General features: G+C 39.3%; 1 protein-coding gene across 5 annotated transcripts; it reads right to left on the reverse strand.

The window, feature by feature from the left end:
• Positions 1-7,626: 7,626 nt before the first annotated feature.
• On the reverse strand, positions 7,627-24,086 carry kif5aa (kinesin family member 5A, a). Of its 5 annotated transcripts, none has more exons than XM_058643141.1 (29): positions 23,262-23,960; positions 18,905-18,992; positions 18,742-18,815; positions 18,368-18,472; positions 18,154-18,202; positions 17,994-18,049; positions 17,811-17,898; positions 16,344-16,468; positions 16,101-16,205; positions 15,634-15,782; positions 15,043-15,203; positions 14,761-14,939; positions 14,555-14,623; positions 14,258-14,464; positions 13,845-13,991; positions 13,475-13,663; positions 13,179-13,296; positions 12,982-13,043; positions 12,607-12,716; positions 12,338-12,439; positions 12,112-12,172; positions 11,932-12,003; positions 11,720-11,824; positions 11,202-11,418; positions 10,935-11,109; positions 10,554-10,633; positions 10,248-10,287; positions 10,000-10,085; positions 7,627-9,607 (listed from the first exon to the last, which is right to left on the reverse strand). In XM_058643141.1, exons 1-28 carry the CDS (start codon positions 23,388-23,390, stop codon positions 10,007-10,009), a joined length of 3,141 nt encoding a protein of 1,046 aa, XP_058499124.1. In that variant the 5' UTR covers positions 23,391-23,960; the 3' UTR covers positions 7,627-9,607; positions 10,000-10,006. The 5 variants fall into 5 exon arrangements, with proteins under 5 accessions (XP_058499124.1, XP_058499125.1, XP_058499123.1 ...); XM_058643142.1 differs by having other exon boundaries at positions 15,055-15,203; positions 23,262-23,955; XM_058643140.1 differs by having other exon boundaries at positions 11,932-12,172; positions 12,607-12,698; positions 23,262-24,086.
• Between the last annotated feature and the right edge of the window lie 98 nt (positions 24,087-24,184).

Below are 24,184 nucleotides of genomic sequence, written 5' to 3' on the forward strand. Positions count from 1 at the left end.
AGCTTAAATCTAAAAACCTATTTCTAAGTCAGTCACGGCTGATACCCCTTATGTCGATGTAGCTCTAACACAGGGGTCTCAAACTCAGATGACCTGGTGGCCAGTGAGTGTCTAGTTTGGTCAGTAGGGGGCCAGTCAAGTGAAAGAAAGTCCAACTTTTTGAGGAAAGACATTTAAATAATAACAACAATAATAATAATAATAATAAATGATGATATTTCACAAAAATAAATAAAAATTGTTTTGATAAGGAACGAAAAATATTTCACAAGATTAATGATGCAAAATAAAACTATTAATAAAAAACATACAGAAATAACTCATAACTTGATATTAAGTGGCAGGCCGCATGACATTCAATGGGGGGCTGCATGTCTGAGACCTCTGTTCTAATATGTGTCATGAAAGCATTGAGAGCTTCGGCTGACAGGAGTGGGAGCCACACCCTTCAGGTGTTTTGATCACCACCTGCTCCACCTACTGAAGAACATTTACATGTGCTGACCCACTTTACAAAAGGTGCAGAAAGGTTTGGAATGAATGCTGGCAACATCATGACAGTCGTGACAAACATGTGACATACAAAACTGTTCAGTTCATCGCTGGGTGCTAATATTATACCACACCAACACTTATGCCGTGTTTCCACCAGCTCTACTTGCCTCGCCTCGCCTCGGCATGGCACGGCACGGTAAGGTTAAGTTGCATTTACACTAGCATAGTACCTGGTACCATGTACTTTTTTTTTTTGTTCCAAGCGTGTCGAGTAGGTGCTATGCGAAAAAGTCTTAGACACGCTGGACCAGGAGATGTAGGCTGTGATTCAACACTTACTTTACAGCAACAACTCCAGATTTAAGAGAAACAAATCAACCCAGTGGGGGACAGAATAAGAGAAGCGTCTATTTTGGCCACTGAACTGACTGCGTGACACCAAACAGCCTCTACTGGTCCTGACCCTGCTGACCATAAATCACCATGAGCAGTGTTGTGTTGTTTAAATCACAATTACAATTTGAAAAAGATTAAAATATGTTCAGCCTCACTTTACAATGGGTCTCCTCTGCCCTTATAAATGACTTGTCATTGTCAATTTAAATCAACTAAATTTGAACTATTTCAAGCCCAAATTCACAAATCAATGTTTGTATGACAGACAGACATGAAGTAAATGTCATGTGTACAGAGCAGACAAACAAGAAAACATATTTTAAAACAGAATTAAGTAATGATGATTAAAATAATGATGATATGTGATGATGTATTGCAGTACATATATAGTAACAGTGGTAATACAGTTGCACATATACAATAATGATAGTAGTACTGTATGTGGAACCAAATAATAAAAAAATGAAGAAAAAACAGTGTCCTTTTTATTCCTTTATCTGATCAAATTGAACAGAATTTAACAAAAAATGGCTAAATATTTATTTATTTATTTTTCTCAAATTAAAAATGGTAGAGTAACATGTCACCATGTTTGATGCTATAACTAGAACTATAACAAATATAGTTTGTTCTATGTGGACTTGGTTTTGTTACAGCGGATATTAATCTGTCAGTAGATCTGTGTATGTGGTCGTCACTGATGGTGGTCTGCCCTGCAAAGTCAGGCCACTTTCCCATGCTTCCCTCAGTCTAGACAAGAACACACACACACATGCACACACAAGTACACACAACCCTCATCTTTTTTAATTCTAACTGTTTTTGTGAGCCACTACTGTTTCCTCCATCATGTATCAGGCCACACACTACGGCTACAGAATGTGTCGTTTTCAAATCGAATTTTCAATCAACGCAATAAGCAAATTGGAAAAGAATGAACTTTAGTTCTCCTACTTTTTTGACTGTTCTATCTTCTCACATACTCATACATACACATTTACAAATGTAACACATATATGTTGGGAACAGCTAATTTCTTTAAGTTCTCACTTACACATTACTATATAAAGACGTATCTGTTATTATGGTAATGTGTGGTAAGGCTCCTTCACATTTTATATTTACACTATTGCATCGTGGAAAATTAAATTAACTCAGAAAATGAATTGCAAATCAGAGATCGATAGGTTGATAGAGAGAGAGAAAATTTCATTTGAAAAAGCTTGAAGGAAAAATAACAATGTCTGTTTGAAACACATAAACTCGACAGGTGATGCTGATCCAACAAGTGGTAAGTGCTGAAGTGCTGGTCAAGCTTGAGAACAGCATCTAGAGGAGAGTTCACCTGCACTCACAGGAGACAAACAATCCTCCCAGCAGCTGGTTAAACAACACACACACGCAAAAACCTCCAACCTTTTTATTTATAACCTTGCCCACACAGCAGAGAAGAAGCCCCAGAGCAGAGAAGACACTGCCACACAGACAGACAGACAGACAGACAGACAGATAGAGACAGCTGGTTACAGAAGTGAAGTCTCACAGTTCAGGTCACACAGGAGGTGCACTGAACATTAACTCAGGAATAACAGGAGTACAGGCTCTGTTATCAATCAAATACTTTACACACAATAATTTAGTTGGTAATTATGGAAATGTGTGCATTTAAATTGCAACAGTCAAAAACCACAATATCGGTATATAAGGTATAGAATATACAATTTCTATATATATATATATATATATATATATATATATATATATATATATATATACACACATGTATATGTGTGTGTGTGTGTGTGTGTGTGTGTGTGTCATCACATCATCAATTTTAAGTTGATGCAACTGACCGCCTGCAGAGCAAATACTTCATCACCTTCTCCTTTGGCTTTTGCTTAAAAGAGCATCTTCACAGACTGATCAGTCTCCTCTGATGTTAATGTCATTAAAGTGAAATATAAACTTCTAGGTGGCGATGTGTGTTTTAAGGTGTGACATAAATTACCCCATTATTGAGACACCATGAATACATGACCAAATTAGATCTAAGCCCTGATTATAATAATAACACATATTATTTGTTAAATGAAATAATGCTAAAGTCTATTCTGTAGCTCAGTAAAATAACATTTCAGTCAGAGAGACAATCATAGCAACAATGAGGCTGGACTCTCCAGCAGTTATACTCTGTGTATGTTGATAAACTGCAGACATGAGTGACGGTGACCCGAACCTCTATAATAATTAACTTTGACTTCAATTAAAGTCAATTAAATTGACTTTGTCAGTGTCCTACTGACACCACTGGCCTCTTTATCACTCAGTTCTATCGACGTGTGGAAATCAGAACTGGGTTTTTCCAACCCGGAGCAGCTGGAGACCGTAGATAACACATCATCAGTACGATCCTCTAAAGCGTGACCTGCTCATTAATGACGCTTTCTCTGCAATAACATCTCACCAAAGGTCAAAGCGGTAAGTGCATTTCTCGACGCAGTGCAAATACCACAATATATTAGATTGTCCGCAAAAGTGTGTTCCTTGCTCAAAAGCCTTAGTTTCTCTCTTAAAAGTAAACACTAATGTCAACGAACATGCCTGTGTCATCAAAATGTTAAGTCATGATGCCAATATGGCTGAGGTTTTAATGAAAATCATTGAAAATGTGCAATGCTGAGAACCAGTATCATACATTTTGATCATGAACAAGTCACAAGCATCTGCTGTGTGTCGAGATTGCATTTACGATGTGTGCATTATGAGTAAACGAACAAAGATTTTTCAGAATTTTAGCACATTTGTATTTTCTCCAGCCTTTTACTTACAAGGTCCAGGATATATGAATTAGTGACACCTAATGGTGAGAGTGCACATTGTAACAAACGGAGGACTCTTATCTCAAGAGTGTCAGGGAACTACATTGCCCTTCACATAACAGAGAGGATGTCATTCTTCTTTCTCTACATCGAAAACCTCTGCTTTTAAAGACCAAAATCATGCTCGGGCTGGTTTGTCTGGTAGAGACACACTGTGTAACAAAATGGAGGCGCCGCCATTAATCAAGGCCCTTGCCTGAAGTCCATGCAAAAGTTATACAAACATACTTATGATACTACAGTCACTTTCTGCATATAAACCCTCATAAATGTTACACTCGAGACCTTAAATGTATGTGTACATGTTTAAATGAACATGCCTAAAGTAAAGTTGTGATTCATTTGTCAAACATACAATATTACTATATACTAATTTCCTTGTAAATAATGTTTGGTGTTTGAGAAATTCGGACACATTATATGACGCAAAACCTCGCGACACTTTGCCATCTTTTAAAAAAAATGAGTCCCATTTAAAAAAAAAAAAAAAAAAAAAAGTTCAATCAATCAATCAACAACTCATTGACAAACTTGACACACATGTGAGGGTGCTCTTTACCTTGCGTGTCGCTCCTCGCGTCCACACTGAGAGAAGAGCAAGAGTTACAGCGGGAAGAGACTGCAGCACAGCGGACACACAGAGCTCCGTCTCTTAGTCTGTGTCCACCTGCTCAAGTTGAGGGACTCCTGTCTGTCTGTGGGCTCCAGCTGTGGGGGGTCAGCGGCGCTGTGACGGTGCCACACAGTCTCCCGTGTCTGATCCACGAGGCAGCGGGAGCGCGCAGCGGGGATGCGCAGCTGAGTTTGTGAAAAGAAATGGACAGCTTCTCTCTCTGTCTCTCTCTCTCTCTCTCTCTCTCTGTGTGTCTGTCTCTCTGTCAGTCATTAAGTGGGTGGATCACAACTGGAAAAAAAACATTTCAGAAAAATCTAACATGTTTCTGGTGTTAACACTGTCCTCAGGCCTTTTGAAATCAGAAATACGATTTGGGGGCAGGTTTGTGTTGAAGGAATGCCCCCTCAACTTGGAATTTCCAACACCTGCCATGAACCAATGAAGGAGAAAGTTGGAGAGAGTTGTGAGAGTGCTTGCTTGTATCTTAATCCTTTCTAGTTTGCAAAAGCAATAGTTCCCTGACATATTTTGGAAAGGGAGAGCTGAAGAGTCCTCTGTATGTAGTAATCTGGAGTCCCACCATTAGATGTCACTAGTTCTTACACACTGGACCTTTAACATTTCAACTTTGATATAAAACTACATTAGTGATTTAGAGAAATCACTTGAATTATTTTTTTCACATCTGTATGTGATTTGTCTGATAACTGTTCCCTCACCAATTTATATTGTAAATCTGTTTTGGTGCTGTTCAGAAATAATGCATAGGTGCTTTAAAGCAAGTAAGCCTATGAGAGAACCAATAATGGTTTTGAATCAAAACTGCATTGTAATTATGTAACGTTTTTATCATCAATACTTCGCACATTCCATACAATACACATAATTATAAAAACAAATTCACATGATGGATCATCATTGAAGAGATAAAGGAGGTGAAAAAACAAAAACAAACCAAGATGGCATAGTTGATAAAAGTATGACAGTGATGTGTATGTGTGAAGCACAGATGTCTCTGTTTTGATGGGTCTTTGATAGGTCTAACCCTGGCCTAAAACCAGGTCCTCCAAAAACCTGTTAAAGTTGTGTCAACCAGCCAAAATGTCCTCACAAAGATAGGTTTGCTTGACAATTGGTCCACACAGCCAGAGACAGAAGATGTCTCACATGCCACTGCTGTTTACATCAGTGCTTCCTTTCTCATGAGAACGATGAAGAGAGGCTTATTATAGCTGATAAAAAAAAAACGACACAGAGGAAGTTCCTTTTGGAGTTTTGTTCACTTCTCCAGGGAAATGTATATACTGTACACAGATACACCCACATAACCACATTCATTGTCTGTCCACATCACACTGTCCATTCTTATTTATGATGACAAAAATGCAGATTACTGGCGACTTTATTAATTGCCATAGTCTTATCTTATTTAAAAGATGGAGTTTGAGTACATAATTGATCTCTGCTGAATGTCCCACTGAATGTCAATGATCAAGTTACCTTTTCAATTACTTGACTTGAGAACTCACGTTTTTCCTCTCATTCTGCTGTTCTCTTTCATCTGTTTTGGTTTTAAATTCTAATTAACAGCCATCTTCCTTTCCATGTTCCATATTTCTATAAAGAAGTAGTTTTCAGAAATGTGAAAATATCAGGTATTAGTTCTTCATTGTTGACTATTTGATACGTTTTCCTGTTTTATTCCTACTCAACAGCTATCTTCCTTTTCATGCCATTCATTATTTTTGTACAAATTATAAACTCCTCACATGATAACTCCTTAATCCATCACTGTTCTCTCTTCCATTGTGTTTTATTAAGATCTTCCTTTCCATGTAATTATTCTTACCAGTGAAGTGATCTTTATCCCATTAAACCTACAACAGTGTCCTGATTTCTTTACTACGTCCACTAGGTGGAGACATTTCTTGCAGTGTTTGCTCACCTCTCTTTTTCTATAAAACCATCCATGATATTCAGTTAATTGGACTCAAAATAAAGTTCCCCCATCACAAACTCCTTTCTACAAGTTTATTGAACTTTTACTACAACACAATGGTTCACATACAGTACAGCATAGTCATGAATCTATATATACAGAAAATTTGATCAGTGATTCTTCACACAGTCATGTTGACGCTACGGTTTAGCATACTGAAATAAATAAAACAAACATTTCTTTGAACAACGTTTGCATGTACCTCTCTTTTTTTATTTAACTATGACGTGGCACGCTATATTACTTACAAGAGTGACAATATATAGCACATAAACTTTAGATATGTTGAAATTAGACAGTGGGACAGCAGGTGACAATAGAGTACACATTCACCCTGGTTTTAAATTATTCAGTATACTTGAAACATGATGTCAGATAGAGGGACTGCTTGGACTCATACAGTAGGGTTTGACCAGGGCGCGCTTGAGGGATTAGTTTGTTTTCAGAATTGTGCGCTGGAAGGGAAATGTTACGTAGGTGATATATAAAATGTGGTATTTCATCTACATTATATTTATCATCCCGCTCCGCTGTTTAGCCTTGAAGAACTCATATGCACACACTGACTTGATTGTTCATCTATGATCACATGTCTTTTTAGCCGATGAGGAAGACGGTGGTGATGGCCCATGATCGCTGTGATTGTGAAGCCCTGAGATGTTGTTAATGTGATGATCAGGCGACTCTATGAGTCTAAACTACAATGAGTCCAGTCATGAAATGTGATGAACTCAGGTTTCGAAAGAAAGAAATTGTTTTGAACACAAAACTGAAGACAGTTTGGACAAAATTTGGATGGCAATGATGTAAGTAAATCTGTTCAAGTAAACTATAAACAGAAAATATGAGACACTGCATCTCCCATCTACATAATGTAATCATTTTACACATTCAGCTTCACAATACAGTTTTGAATTTGGTTAAACTTCTCCTTAATACAAAAGCTGAACACACTTCTTATCTGCTCTGATCTGACCTAATCCACTCGTCCTCACATGCCTCAGACGTTCTGTTTTCTTCTATCCTGATTGGCTGGTCAGGATTTTTGACAGAAGAATTACAGCACGACCAGACATCAAGCTACAGTACATGCTTGTGTCCACACCAGACTGGTGGCTGCTCAGCTGGGGACAAACCATGGCATCATTGGAAGTTTGAGGAATCTGACAGAAAACCACTAAACAGCTTCAATACTGTTTTAATGTTTTTCTGACGTTCTGTTTAAAAAGCAGAATTGAGAAGTATGACGATGTAATGTGACTTTAGATAAAGACACATAATGATGGTACAGTATCATCATTTCAGCCTCAAAAGGTTAAGAATTTTAAGATATCTTAATTAACCAATTAATGTAGTCCTTGTTTCTCCCCTGACAAAGAATATTGACCTTACATGATAAATGAAACCAGACTTTCAGTTACTCTTCTGCAGTGGAATATTCTTATCTACTCTCCTCCTCTGATCCTACTGTATAATAAAGGAGTCTGTGGATACATGACCTTACAAGAGGACACAACATCTGTACTAAAAAGAGCATTTATATCTACTTAAAGCTACTGTGTACTAGTGTTGCAACCTGCTCTAGAGACTCAAAGATCTGCTCGTATTTAGAATGTGAAAAGGTGATTTTGTGGTATATGGTGATGGGGGTATAATGAGTAGCTTCAGAGGTAGTAATTACAAATGTAAGCACGGGAGAAATTAACTCTAGCTGCAATGCAGGTAGGGAGCAACATTACCTGAAGTGCACAATAGCATCATACAGCTGCAACATCACAGTATCAAAGCAGTTACAAAAGATTTCCTCGATACAGACTTATAATAGCCTGGGCTGTGTTTCCCCTCACACATTTTGGATGTGATGTGCATGAAAGATAAAAAGGAGCTTTGTTTTTCTTTTGTTCATATTTCCTGTGATTATGTCACAACAACCTGATGTTGCGGTCAGATTTACATTAAAATAATAAGTGTAACGCACTGAGACCTGGATCAGGATTAAGGGAAACAAGCTATCTTCCTGTGACATCTGTCGAAGTCGGTCATACGGTTCAGGAGCAGCATACCAGCTCCCGAGTGGAATCATGACATGCAACAATTTGAAAGCTAACCCGCTAAGTAACATGCATGCAGAGGGTGGGTCTTCTGTTACAAGCTGGCGCTACACACTATGCTCTTATTTTTGACTGAGAAAAAGGTCATGTCTGCTGACAGTGTGTCATCTGTATGATGCCCTCATGAAGATGTGTGTGGGGGATGATGGAGGCTGTGTGTTCACACAAACAGTTGCTGGTCGAAAACCTCTACTGGAGTACACACAGCACTATTATTTACAACATGTGTACTAAATAATCAGGGGCGGAGTCTGCCACTCCTCAGTTCAAACACCTCAGCAGGTATTCAGCATCAGCTATGACATTAATTGCGTGTAAAGCAACAGGAAAACGTGTTACTAAAAAAAAAAAAAAAAGTCACTAAGTGTTTAAAATGAGGTTTCAAATCGCACACACCTACACAAACACACACATTCCCCCTTTAGTTGGGACCAAAGCAGGTGAATGTTGCCGTGTTTTTGCAGAATGTGAACGTAAATGCTATCAAACCACTTTTCATTTCCTCATCTCTAGTTGTTTTAAATAAAGTGACAGAGCTTTTCTGTGTGTTTTTGTGTCCAGCATTTGTCGAACAAAGCAGCAGTGCAGGAACAGCTGCAATTACTCATATGTTGAAAGTGCGCTGAGGGTTTGAGTAGTGGCTATGCTAACTAACTATGGCTCCAGTATGTCATTTAGCCACTTATCTATACATGCCGAAAAAAACATTCTGAACAAAACAAGGGCAGTCGTTATTGCATAAGGATTTTCTCTACAGTTGTATTTCTTTCACACCTCATCCACTGTATAATGTGTGAAAAGGAAAATCTATGTATTTGCTTTACACGCACTTTAAATAACTTGTGGTCATTAGTATTGGACATTCTGTTATAATAATTATACTAATAATAAAAATTTGATATTATTTATTTGGAATGACTGAACTGGAATGGACTGGACCCCAAACCTGAAGAGTGGCCACCATAAGAGCAGGGGGGGGGGGGGCTTCATCTAGTAAATAAGACTATAGGGCTACAGATCTTCATCCTCATCAGTGATGTATGGTGAGACGGGCTGCATGCAGATGATAGGAAAGGAGGATCCATCAATAGATACAGTGTTTGGTCACCATCTGCAGAGAGACAATGAAAGGAAAACATTGTTTGGAGAAACACAGAAGTATGAAAAGCAGGAAGTTCTGAATGTGAGATTATTGATAACATTGATCAGAGAGTGACAGTTGACTGGAAAGTTGAGTTTAGGTGCGTTCTCTGGATGAACAACATCCAGCATTGATAAACACAGCAGAACAGAACAGGCATGCACATTACTGCATCTGTTACACACCAAGTAGTGATGTCACAGGGTCATGGAGTTAACCTGTATGTCACTGCAGCAAGCTGACAAAAACACAATTTCTTTTTCGTGAGAGCTTTGTATGTACAGGCCTTAACACCCGTGCTTTTCTTGCTGAAACCTGTCTGCTGTGAAAAGGCCTATGTGTGTGTGTGTGTGTTACGTTACCATGGCATTAACTTGCTGCTGTCTCCTGCTGAATGATGAAGTGCCTGTTTGGATCGTCCACTTCACTGCCACAGTGAACATCACTCCTGTAAATGCAGGGGACACATAAACACAACACTCAGTACACTAACAACTGAATGATTATTATTTATTCTGAATATCTACTACTCGATGCTGTATTTAACATCAGAAGTGACAAAGAAAAAAATGATGTGATTAGGTATTTTTCTGTTTATTGACATCCTTACCGATTGTCATTGATGTCTCTCGTTTCACTGATGTTGTTACCTGTTGGAAACAAACAAATGATTTTATATCACTGACGGATCAATACTATCAAAAGTGAATTCATAATGATTCATTAATTGGTCACCTGATACTGATAAAATAATACTTGATATCATAATGAAGCAGATAGTTCACACACTGACACACTCACTTGGAATAATTATCTCGTACATTTAACATGATGGTCCAGAAACAGATATGATACACATGCATGCAAACATTACTCAAGTGAGCAACCAGGGGAGTTTTAGGATCTTTTTTCTTACCATTGTCAATGTTGAGTGGGTAGCACTCCAGTGTGTCTCCATTATATCTGCCTGCTCTGTAGCCCAGTGCTGTGGAAATTCTGCACCAAACACCAGAAAGGAAACAGAAAACAGTCAAACACTGGCGCAGTGATGCTGCTGGAAATCTGACACATCTTTAAAAATATGAAATAACAGAAGTAGATCAGTATCGTCTACAGTTGCTAGATGTGATACAGCAGGTCTCTATGACTGGTCTTAGCACTCCAGTGGGAGAATTACCAAAATTCTCCCACACTACACCTCTCCTCCGCTCTTTTGCAGTGACGCCGGGATTACTGATTTTACAAGAAGTAATAGTCTAATGTCTGGCGGCAAAAGGCCGGTCAGATACAAACTCACGGGTTGGTCTGGATAGAGTTGGGGTTGGTGCTGACGGTGCTGGCGCTCGGTTGTGACGCGCTGCCTTGGAAAAGGACGTTGCTGTAGGTGTTTGTTTGTTCAGTGGCACGCATGTAGGGGTAGAACGGGTTTGTGGGGGAGCAAACTGGCAGCTGCTTCGGCCTCACTGGCTTGGCTGTCAGGATGATAAAGAGATGTAAGATACAGTAAGGTTCAACTGTAATAAACTGGGTCACTGATTTAACAGTATACACTGCATTTCTGTACCAATCTGTGCTGCATGGGGGCGCCGTAGGGCATTCTTTGTTCTCATGGCATCCTTGATGCGGTCCACCTCCTGTTGATAGCGGCGGCGGTCCAACATTGCACCCTCCTTTGCGTCTCTCAGTGCAGTCTCCAGGGCCTTAACTCTCTCAGCAGTAGACCGAAGACGTTTCTCCAACTTTGGAAGCTCACAGCGCAGATCTGCATTGTCACTAACCAACTGGACGGAGGAGAGTACACACACACGCACAGTTTAAAGAAAATTACTCTTTAAACATCCTTTAAAAGCCACTAAGTGATATACATTTAATGTCAGGTCAAGAACTTTTCTTTAAGTATGTCTGAGGTATATCAAGTGCGAGTGATTTGTATGAATGGGAAAATTACACTCCAAAACTATTTTATGTCTTGTAATGAATGAAACAGCAGTGTCCAAGTTATGGATATGAAGACAGGACAGCCACATTTTCATCATTAAGTTTTCAAGTTACAGTTAATCTTGCAGCGTTTGTGCGTATCACCTGTTTGTGAACCTTTGTAAGTTGGTCCAGGTTATTCTCAAGAAAGGAAATCTTCTGCTTCTGGGTGCAAGACCCCCCGCTATCATCAGGCTCCATTTCGGAACTCTGCAGAAAGGATAAGAGAATTAAAATAAGTATGTTGCTATTCTTAATCAGGAAGAACTAAAGATTCCTAAAAGAGCCAAAAGATAATTTTTCTTTCAGCTGCTTACTTTTTTAACCCGCGACGTGAGGTCTTGAACGAACAGCTTGCGCAGGTTGTGGAGGGTCTGGAGTTCGCGGGCCTGGGGGACAGTTTGAAAGGAGGTCAAGAAAACAAAATGCTTATACAAAACAGAAAAGAGTGAGTTAAGACAAAACAGTAAGGTGTTAATGTAATCTATTTTACTCACGACAGTCTCCTCCAGACCCTTCAAGTCCTGTTTAGTCTGCTCATGACGTTCATGCAAGAATCTGAACAAACAACACAATATTTAAAGAAAAAAAAGGAAAAAAAAGGGAGCATATATATACAGTATATAGTGAACATGATTTTTGTATGCCCTGTGCTGGAATTTAAGGTGGACTGGTTTTCCTCCAGTCAACCTAAAAAGAACATGGACTTCAAATAAAACTTACGAGAGCTCCTCCAGGCGCTCGCTCTTGGTGTTGTCCTGACTCTTCAAACGCTCAAAGTCAGCACGAACCTGAGCCAGCTCCAGCTCCATCTTAGAGTTACGACTGTTGTGATGTAACAACAGACATGTTCAGGATATAGTATATTTACAAACACATGTAATAAATGATCAATAATAAATACAATAGTAAATTACGATTAATAATAAGACATTTTTGTCATCATGTAGTATCTTTGAGTAAACATGGAGGACAAATAAAATGGCACAGACTCAGTGAGTTCGTCGATGACCCTCTGCTTCTCATTGATCTCATCCCGCAGGCGGGTCAGCTGCTTGTGATGGAGGCCACGGTGAGACTCGCCCTGTTGACGGACAGACTTCTGGACATGAAAACAACAAACGCAAAGTGTCTCTTAAAAAAGTTGAAAATAAATCAAGCAAAATGTGTGGTTAAGCTTTAAAGCAACAGAAGCTGAGAAATCAATCAGAGATACAGTAGTATGAGGCGACAGATGAAAGACAGCAGTTTGAGATCTGAACAAAATGTGTATTTGACGTTCCAATGCGTACTTTATTTAAAAATGACCCGATATGTAAATGGTTTGTATTTATAGAGTGCTTTTCTAGTCTCACAAGGCTGCTTACCTTCACATTGCCTTCTTCAGTCTCACCCTTCTCGCTATCCTTCTCCTCTAGCAGGGAGTTATCTGGGAAAAAGAATAGACAGAAAACATTTCATATCCACCTAAAACAGCTCGTAAGTAAGGAGAGTAGCTCAAATATCCGCTCTTTTCTTATGCTTGCTTCTTTTGCTAATTTTGATACAGCATGTTTTTTTTTACCCTGTTCTTGCAGCTTGGCAAGCTCCTCGCTCAGAGAGTCGTGGCTCTCCTCCAGCAGCCTCTTCTTCTGCTCCACACTCTGCATGTACTCCGTCAGAGAGCGAATCTTAGCCTCATGCTGCACAAACACAAACACCCACATTAAATTAAAGAGGTGGCATAAAACCCAACCATGACATATCCATTTATTGCATCTTTCACAAATAATTTCATTCCCATTTCTCAATTCACTTGGTTCTTTTTTCAATCCCACCAGGCTCTCCCTTTATCTAATGTCACAATGCCCTGCCCTTTACCTGGGAGATGAGGAGCTGGCAGGAGGAGAGCTCCCTCCCAGTCTCTTCCATCTTGCGATGGCACTCCAGCTGCATGTTCTCCAGCTGACGGCAGCGCTTCACCATGCTCTTCACCTCTGACTTGATCTTGCTGATGTAGAGACGAGCCACCGTGAACTCCTCCTCGATCGCCCCACTGATCTCCACCGGCTGCACATTGGAAAAGAAAGTCAGATCACTATCCCTGTGAGGTCTTCTCCAATATCACGTGTATGAACATACAGGACACTCATTAAGAACTGACAATATATTTTGCATTATATATCAAACTTGTAGCATGTGAACTTTATGCTGTAATTTAAACACCTTTCTTCACTGTGGTCCAACTCACCAGTTTGATCTCCCCATTGCCCACAATGGTGCTGAACTCACTGAGGTCCCTCATCAGACCATTGAGGACATCAGCGATACGCTTCCTCTGCTGAGCACTCACTTCCTGCATGCGAGACAGTTCTGCCTCCAGCTCCATCAAACTGGCCTGTTACAGAGAAAAGAGTTACTTTTTCAACAGACGTTTCCAATATAATTAAGCTACAGTGAGAAGTAAACAAAAAAAATATACAGTATTATGTCACAAAAATTAAGTTAGCATTCATGTACCACATTTACATTAAGATCCAGAGCAGAGTAAAAACATAATGGGACTAAAGCCTCTTTGGCAATGGGCTAAGCCATGTAGTTCCATTCATGAAAACTACACTGCCACACTGCTCACATTTAAACACTGTTCCTCTCAAAATGTACCATTTTCTGGGCCAGTTGATCAGCAAGCAGCTGGTTCTGCAGGCCTTTCTCCTCCACCTCCAGGCTCTTCTGGTCATAGTTGATGGCCAGCTCCTCCAGAGCCTGAAGCACCTCCTTCACCTCGGCCTTGGCACAGTCACTCTCCACCTGCAGCCTGCCAAGTTCAGCCTGGACCTTATCCCCATCACCACGAGACGACGCCAGGAGCTGTGAGGAGGAGAAGTGGTGTGTGTGGTGGTAAAATATAAATATATAAAGTGTGACTTTGTGCTTGTGTGTGAGACTGTCTCTACTCACCTCATCCTGGTCCAACATCTGCTGCTTCAGTTTCTCCACAAACTGGCACTGCAGGTTGATCTCATCATCCTGTGAAAATGGTTAGAAACAAAACATTCAGTATATCTCTGATTATGAAACTTTTCTAAAAAGAAATGAAAACATAAAACATGTGCACTTATTAACATCATAACACCGCAAGTGCTGTCATCCAGCATCCAGTTCACCTTGTCATCCAGCTGCTTATACAACTTGCGGATCTCCTCCTCATACTTCTGACGCTCCTCCTCGGAAATACGGACCACGATGGAGGAGGTGTCATTGTCCAAAATGGGACGCTCTTCCACAGTTTCAATCCGGGTCACAACTTCTGATGTAGTCCGTTCTGTCTCGGGCACATCCTCTCCTGAAGCAAGGGATGAAGCGATAAAAGCCATGAAAACAAATCAATGAGCACAATGTAATTTTGCTTAAAAAGTTAGTCGGCGGTCATTCCGAAGGAAACTTACGTAATGACTCACCATTTCTCCAGCGGTTGAGCTCAGCCTCCAGCCTCTGGATGGTTTCCTTCATAGTCTTGTTCTTCTCCTTCTCCTTCTCGTACTTCCTCTTCCACTGCTCGGCCGTCAGCTCCAGATTGATGGAGGCGGTGTTCCTGATGGTCTTGGCACTGTGATGGAGGAAGACAGAGACATGTAGACACTAATGGACAAATCTTGCCACTGGATCATTTGAACATGTATAGAAAACAATATGACATGATCTCATAGACATTTGAGTTTATGCTTTCACAGAATTATATATTGATACAGTTTTTCATATTAGCATTTCCATCTGTTTTTCTCAAGTTAAATGATCACATGTATATGATTAGAAAATAATAAAAAAAAGTAAGAACATAACAAACAACTTGGTCTCACTACAAATCACATGAGCTCTTCCCTGTATTCCTCATCAAGTCATTTCTGAATGTGATGTAATGAAATGGGCAGTGCAAGGGAGCGTCTGTCTTGTTTGGATTTTTTTTAGGATGGCTCCTTTTAAAATGTGGAAATGTGAGCGAAGCATTGTTCTGCATCCTCCTCTGTGTTAGGATTTACCGTTGTCCAAACATCAGAGTGGATTTGGTCTCAGCATCGTTGTAGCTGGAGGGAGAGCAGCAGATGAACATGGTCGTGCGACAGTTCCCACCGAGAGAGTCCTGCAGGATGCGAGTCATTTTGCTGTCACGATACGGCACATGACTTTTCTGTAGGCGTGTGGAGAAGAGAAGAAGACGGGCAGTTGTTAGGGATCAAGACGAAAGAAAAAAAACGAGCTATGTTTTGCGCTTCTGCAAAACATAAATTAGCACCTCTTTATTTCTAAATTTTTTATCCATACAAACCCTAGAATTGCTCTGCAAAGAAGCAGATTTAATGTGCTGGATCCAAACACACTTCAATAAATCTCCCACATATTGCTGCAACACTGACATAATCATCATGACAATTAGAAATTTGTATTTTAGATGAATATCTTCACTATTTTTAGTTCTCCTGTTGGAACTTTTGTGGGCGTGACTCACCGTGCCTTCAGCCAAGGCAGAGATGACATTTCCCAAAGCAGAAAGAGACTTGTTGATGTTTTTTGCCTCGTCCAGAACGGCTCCTGCAGCTCCGGTCTTACTGACCTGGAATAAAGACAAAACAGAGAGTGAAGTCAAACACCACTGACGGCCTATGATCACACTAAATAAAATTTAACATAACTATTAACTGGTAAGTTGCACATTGGGAAATAGTGATCCTTATGCCCAGGAGTTTCCTACCTTCTCACTACCAGCCAGATCAACCAGGTACAGTTTTCCACACAGCTTTTGCTCAGTCTCCACGTGCTCCTGTTTGATGTTGATCAGGAAGATGCTGTGGCTGCGAGAGCTGTGCTCATTCATGTCTGAACAAAGACAGAAACAGTAGGTGGGACAAAAAAAAAACCCCAGAGGTTTGACAGCAGTTGTATTACGGTAGAGTAACTTTTTCCCTTAAGAAACCTTTTTCCCTTCTCAAAATCCCTTTTGAAAATGGTAAACTGACATATACATAGAAGGCTTGTTTTAGAAAATGTCTTATAGTATCTGTGGTTGTGTGTGAAAGGCCCTAATCAGAATCAGAATCAGAATCCTTTTATTATCCTGAAGGAAATTGTCTCGATCAGATAAAAAACATGATGATATTTGAGGCCTTAAGCTCATTGTCTGCACTGTTACACCCTTAGTCTGTTATCAGCTCCCATTCTGCAGCACGGTGAGTCAGCAAGCATCGACAGGAAACGGAGGAGACTGCGTCTCTATCAGACAACCTGGTCCACTGCTGCGTACATTCCGTTAATTTTCAAGGCTGGGATGTTGATTGTTATCACCTCATTACCATTAAAAGCTTTGTATTACATTTTTACTAATAATGATACCTTTATTTCTCATTCTTATAAACATGAAAAAACATTTTTAATGTTTAGTGGTTTTATTAGATATGATAAGTAAATTATTTCTGTCGATGATGATGTCTTACAACCATTCAATAAAGCTAAAGCATCACTCTTGTTTACGTGAACTACTGGAACATTGCGGTAGTAGTTCAATATTATAACTCGACCAAAGAGGAATGAGTCAGCAGAACAGAGTCCAAAAAAGAATAATGATCAGCTTTTTATTGAGCTTTTATTTTTGTAAAGCCAAACACGCTGGTGTCGGTTTACTGAAAGCTGCACGGCCAAATGAGCAGAGAACAAACAGTGTTTATGTTTTTTGTGGAAGGAATAAATGAGATGTTATCAATAATTTCCATTGCTATCATTATGTTATTATTATGTCATTTTGTTGGTGTAATGTTTATTTGAACGAGATATACTTTATTATCTTTATTATCTTTATCTTTACTGTCTTTGCTGCTGTAACAATGTAAATGTCCCCACTGCGGGACGTCTTTACGCAATTGGATGACGTTTGAGAAGTAAAGCTCACTGTAGCACGAAGATTACATAACAAGACACAATAACAGCGATTGGTTCACACATCAGTAACAAGCTGCAAGTGCGACTGCTGGCACCACAGAGAAACCAACACTGGTCTCAGGCTGTCATTCAACAAAAGTAGCAAGAAAACTGACTTCCATTGTCAAAAAGAGAGAAGAGAGCATTTTTCCTTTTTAAAAAAATAAAAAAATACGAATATCATATTGTATCCACAGTCTTTGATACAGTGTAGTGTATATGTAGGGTTAATATGAAAAAGACTTACTGGTCACAGCAACATGGCGGTTAGATTTGCCCTCGTCGATCAAATCCATGACCTCATCAGGGCTGGAGACAAAACGTTCAGTGCATCCCTGAGACAAAACAGGACACAGATTTAACATCAAAGACACAGTGCAAACGTATTTTCATTCCATAAAACAACATCTAAAGCATAACTTTCACAAACCTTGACAAACGGGACCCTGTTCTTATCTTCATGGACAGACAGGTTGGTCTTTGTCACTGGAGAATAAAGAAAGAAATGATGAGAGTTTTTTTCATTTATTTATGTATACGTTTGTTTTGAATTTCAGAATGAAGTACAGCAAAAGTTGGTAAGCACTAACCATCCAACAGATCGCGGATTTTGTCCATGTAGATTTCAAAGTAGGAAACCTGATGAAGTAGAGAGAAAAACAAGGAACCAAAAACAAGAGGTTTACATGTTGCATAGCTGTTAAATTATATCAAAAGATAAAGTAGTATTACTTTACAAAACAATATTAAAAAGATACATAAGATGCAAAGCACAATATAATAAGATATTTACTAAACAAATACCTTGATGTGGAATTCAAGGTTTTCATCCATGGCAAAGATATGGTTGAAAATGTCCTCAGCGATTCGAGGAATGATACCCATCTGGTGAGGATCGTGGAGTTTGCCCTGCAGCCCAAAGTCACACATATTATTATAACTAAGAATTTAGAAAATTCTGTCCAAAATACAAATATTATATACAGTATATACAACTACAGTGTTGTTGTGAAGGAGAGGGACACCTTCTAAATTAGGTAACATTAGATTTAGTTCATGTTTTAGGTTCAAGAGGACCAACTGCCACTGAAACTGAAAAGAAAATGTACTTTTTTATACAAAGATTTGCAACGCTGACTGAAATAAATTCTTATTTGTAATTTCTCTTTATACTGTACCTCCATGGTGTGAGTCTTCCCGGAGGAGGTTTGTCCATATGCGAAGATAGTGCCATTATAGCCGGAAAGCACATCTATAAGACCAGAAGAAAACAAAAATAAGGCAACCACTCCTTCATATTTATGCGATTTTCAATACTTTTAACGCAGCTCAGTTCCATACCCTTGACAATCTGCTTGGCACAGGTGTTGTACACCTGCTCCTGGGTGGTGTTGGTTGGAAACACTCGGTCAAAAGCAAAGGACTTCCCCTGTGAAGACAATGAAGAACAACAGTTAAAAACAACAAAAATTCAAAAAAAAGGATGTTTGCAATCTGAAGATCTGAAGATAATTTTGCAGAAGGATTTGTGTTGGGATTTGAGTGAGGAAGAATGACATTGAATACTTTTAAACACTGATAAATATATAAAAGAGGCTTCAGGAAAGTTCAGTCAATAAATATGAGTTCATAGGTTTTATTTTACAACTTGGAATTGTCCATCCCTTTTTGAAAAAGAGAACTAGAATGCATATGGAATGCATGAGTCACAAAGGCTTCTTCTTTTGGGCCAGACCAGTCAGTGATGCCTAATGCATAAATGCAGTATTTTGTGATGATATAATTAGGGCTGATCACCAGTGATAATTTAAATATAAAATACATGTTCCCCAATAATTCCATAGTAACATAATAATATACTTTTGTTTCTGACTGGAACGGTGTATATGCAATGTGTATATAACAAAGATTCACTGTATATCAATATAAATGTTGATGAAGTGTGCGAACACAAAATTGCCATACAATGTTTTGCCTTAGATTTGTGAAATGTCTATTGTCTGACATTTCTTCGGGATAATTATCAATTTCGATTGAAATTTCTTTTTGGCCACATGGCCCAGCTCTCGTATCATATGAAGAGATGTTGGCTAAAGACAACAATACTCTGTGCCACAATTCCATGGGATTTTATCTTTTATCTTTAATCAGTTTATTTATCATGGACCTGAGATGTTTATTGGATTTATGTGATAATGCTGTCTGGTCAAGAATAACAAAATTAACAAAAACATCCAGGAAAAAGAAGAGAGAGAGAGAGAGACAGACAGAGAGAGAGAGAGAGAGAGACAGAGAGAGAGAGAGAGAGAGAGAGAGAGGTTCTTTTTCAAATATGAATCCATAAAAAGTCCAATATTTCATCCTATGGGTTTCAGTTCTTCCACAAGGATGCAAGTGTTAGAATAGATGTCAATTAAAATGTCCTGCAACTTGCAACTTACTAATGTCAAATATTTATCACCTACATTTTTCAAATTCTTTGGGAAATGATGTCAGCCCTGTGAGGTGCAGTGACTAAGGAGTCTGATGTGATGCTTGGAACCGACTGACTCATCCTCATATATCTGACCCTGAAGATACCATGAATAGGATTCCCACTAGCTTTTTTTAGCCTTTACATGCCATCCCTCTGGGAGAAAACACACATTTACACAGCATATTGTTGAAGGTGCATGAAAACACAACAACAAGACAATATCAGCAGAAAGAAAGGTAGAATGGTCTGCAGAGCTTTTTTCTCCCAGTTAGTCAGAGAGCCATAGTTCACCTAGGACCTGGAAACATCACCGGAACAATGAATCAAAGTCAATAAAAAAAACAATGCTCTTTCTCTTTTCTTAATAAAGTGAAAGAGAACAAAGTCTTATGAAAGACAACATAGATGTTTCACCAATAACTGTGGATCTTTTGGAATTTCCTTCCAGCAAAAAAAAGGGAATGCTTCATAGACTCATGAGCCAATGAGCTAAGGAGGCTCTTTGGATAGTGACAATAATACATGAGTCAAGCCTTAACACCTACATGACCATGACATGACAATAACATTAAATAGCATTTTAATTGTTGAACAGAAAGTGCCTCAGAGTCTTCATATGGCTTTCAAGTTATGGATTTTAAGTATTTGTTTGGTATTTAACAATGACATCACCCCCCTGCGCTGAGGCTCTGGCAGTGATCCAAGACAACAGAAATCTTGGACAGTGTTGATCAATATTGACCATTTGACAATGCCGATCAATATTTTCCAAACCTCAGAGTGATGATGTTCTCTAATGTCTTATTTTATCCACAGTAAATTGTTCCATAGGGCAAATAAACTAGAAAAGAAACCAAGCTGGAAAAAAAGCTGGAAAATCAATTAAAACACAGCTGCAGCCCTACAGCTCACAATTTCTAGGCTGCATTGTGTACTTACTGGACACATATGCATGAAACTGCTGGTGATGTTATTAATTTAATTTCCTAAAATGGTCTTGGTTTTAAAAATGTAATAATAAAGCCATGTCAGGCCATCTATTGTAACTTCCTGGTTTCAATATTTTGGCTGATTTAGTGTCTCTTTCTGAAACTTCCTCAGACAGAAATAATGTCAGTACTTAGTATGTTGTAGGAAAACTTGGCAAAGGCCAGTTAATCAATTCAATCATTAACAGTTTAAAAAAAAAACAGTTGATTAAAAGTAAATGAGTGAAAATTAAAAACAAATTACTATCAATGTAAATACAAGAGTACAAAAATAAGAATGACGTACAAAGTGGATTCCTCGGTGTGGGATCAACCTTGTCAAATCTAATCTAAACATGACCTGTCCAAAGAAGCCTCTGTCTTTCTGGGACTGACTCCAGCTCCACCCGTGACCCTTAACCAGATAAGTGGTAGAAAATGCCTGACTGAATAAATTAAATGCACATTTGTAGAATGACTTCAAACGTATGCTGATGAGTGACTCAGCCTTTACAATCGTCTCTGCTCCTGAATGTCACCCTCGCTTGTGATGCACACGCCAAACTGCAACACAATAATGTCAGCTGCCAGAACACCAGCCATATTAAATGTCATTAACAGATTGATCCATCTGCGTACCCACCGGCATGACAGAGTGATTTAACAAGAGTGACACATCTTAGTCTCAGGATGTGGGAGGAAGTGATGGAGGAGGCACATAAAGAGACGTAAAAATCAGAGATGGACAAGCACAATAAAAAGACAGTGAAAAAAGGAGTGAAACAGAGAGACCGGTGAGAAACAGACAGTCTGAGAAAAGAGACAGCAGGTCAGTCTCTAATGTAGGAGCTTGTTGGATGATTATTGATCTCTCAGGAGGCAATTAGAGAGATCAGTTTCTGTCCAGCATCATACAAAGAGCAGAGAGGCTGAGACTGGAGCAAGTTTCAGCATTACTCCTACATTAATTTTGGAATTCATTTATTTTCCCTTAAATCTTTCAATTAAAGATTTGTCCTTCATTGTTACAGATTGATTTTACACCGAGGATAGTTTACAACTGATTACATTTTAGTTTCCTGCCATTTTACATGCACGTTTGAATCACAATTTCCAATAATCAAACCTTGTTGAAATTGTGTACATTTCTGCACATTTCCTTCTGTCTTTATTTCACGTTTCATACTGCTGATATTTTTCAGTCTGTTATTTATGTTGGTTATTGATAATGTTGGAATACATTCACATGTTGTAATGATTTGTTCTTTGACGTATAACAAATAAGTTGAAGAAGAAGGCAGTAAGGCGACATATAGTAAACATAAACACCACTAATCAATCACTTAACTGATCAAAACAGGAGATTGTAAAAGAGAGGAGGATAAGAAAGAACAGAGACCAAGACCAAACAAAAAGAAGAAGAATTAAGAAGTACTGAACCCAGAGGAAGGCAGTAAATGTTGCTGCACAATATATCAAAAATATAATATATATATTAGTTATATTATATTATATAACTTGTGTTCAGATATTTACTTATTTATGGCTACAGTTCAGGTAGTAAGGGGTGTTTTTATTTAGGGTAATGGAAAAGGGTGTTCAAATGTTTAATTTTCCATTAAATCCATGTTTACGAATGGAAATGTTTTTTCCACTGTCCGTTGTTTGCATAGGCCAGACATCGTCTGTGCCTGTGTTAGCAGGGAACCCAAATCAGCAAGACATAATTATAGTATACTTATCTGTTTATTTACTGCAACGCATAATGTCATTGCGATATTTATCATTATTGAATGTTTTCAAAATACTGTTCAGCCTCATCCATAATGCAACATGGTGGAAGTCAACAAACGCCACTAATAATAAACCAATTTCATATCATCATCGTCATCATGACATCTTTTATAAGAGTAAAGGATGTGGTGTATGATGTCACAGGCAGGGTATCAGTGACACTGCCCCTCAGTGCAGACCTCATCAGCTGATGCAGAAGGCCAGCCTGCGCATTTTAACATCACATTACATTCACTTTAACTTTGTCATGGCACGATCATAAAGACAGATTGCAGAGGGAAAGGTGTGGTTGTATGTATTTCACTGTGCTGCACTGATGCCCGTGTTTTTGCTGCACATATGGGTCCACAGCAGCTGATGATTTATTAATGAAGGGCCTGTTAGTGTGTGTGTGTGTGTGAGAGACAGAGAGAGGGAGAGAGTGCACAACAAAGCACCCGACTCCCTATTATTTACTCACCCCGACGACGACAGTGTCGTCCGCTTGAAATTTGGGCAGAAACTGGTCCCCTCGTATAATCTCAGACTGGTTGAGAGGACGAAAGCGACACAGCACTTTTATGTTACACTCCGCCGGAACATCGGCCATTGCGCAGATTCACAGATGAGGAGGAGGAAGGATGCTGGGAGAAAAGAAAGATGCTGCTGAGCCTGACTGACCGACTGACTGACTGAGGCCTGACGATGAGACCGGCAAAATAAACGGGATGCGGGATTGCGCACAGACGTCGACTTTCTCCGTGAAGGTAGGTTAATCTTGACAGGCTGAGTGTGGCTGTAATTTATTTGTGCGCAGCTGTTTCCGTGTCGCAGTGAGGCGAACAGGCTAAATGTTAGACGTCAAACCACAAAACAACAGCCTACATAATTACAAGAAACTCCTCGTGTGATGCTCTGTTCTCTCTTTCGGTAAATGTGACGCTGTCTTTCTCTCTCTTGTGTCTTTTCTCCTCTTCTTCCCCGGGTGTGGCGGCGGTGGATGTTGTGGATGTGTTGAAGGTGAGATGCTGCTGGAAGGACAGTGAGGTAAAAAGCTGCTGATAATCGGCCTGCTCCGTCGCCACAGCGCCCTCCATCGGTGGGCCGATGAAGGGCGTGGTCTGCATCCGTCTCTTTAAAGTGGTACCCACAGCCTCAGCATCTCTGACCGGAGGCTTTTAAAGGTCCGGTGTGTAACATTCAAGAGGGTTTATTGGCACGAATTATACTACCACAACTGTGTTTGTATCAGGGCCGGCCCTACGCATTTTGGTGCCCTAGGCGAGATTAGGATTAAGTGCTGACCACAATGAGATGTCATAAAACACTATATAGTATGGTAGTCAACAGTGAAGTTGATGATAGAAGTAGCACATTTTGATAAATAAGATAAAGATATTCTGC

The sequence above is a fragment of the Solea solea genome, chromosome 11 (genome assembly GCF_958295425.1).
Source record: "Solea solea chromosome 11, fSolSol10.1, whole genome shotgun sequence".
In the NCBI taxonomy this organism is placed as follows: domain Eukaryota; kingdom Metazoa; phylum Chordata; class Actinopteri; order Pleuronectiformes; family Soleidae; genus Solea; species Solea solea.

Excerpts from the sequence above, each read along its gene's own strand:
- kif5aa (XM_058643138.1), bottom strand. The coding sequence starts at position 23,390 with ATGGCCGATGTTCCGGCGGAGTGTAACATAAAAGTGCTGTGTCGCTTT. Across the intron at positions 18,816-18,904 it reads TGCCAAGCAGATTGTCAAGG|ATGTGCTTTCCGGCTATAAT; the intron begins GTATGGAACTGA and ends CTGGTCTTATAG. Across the intron at positions 10,086-10,247 it reads AGAGACATCAATGACAATCG|GAGTGATGTTCACTGTGGCA; the intron begins GTAAGGATGTCA and ends CTGCATTTACAG.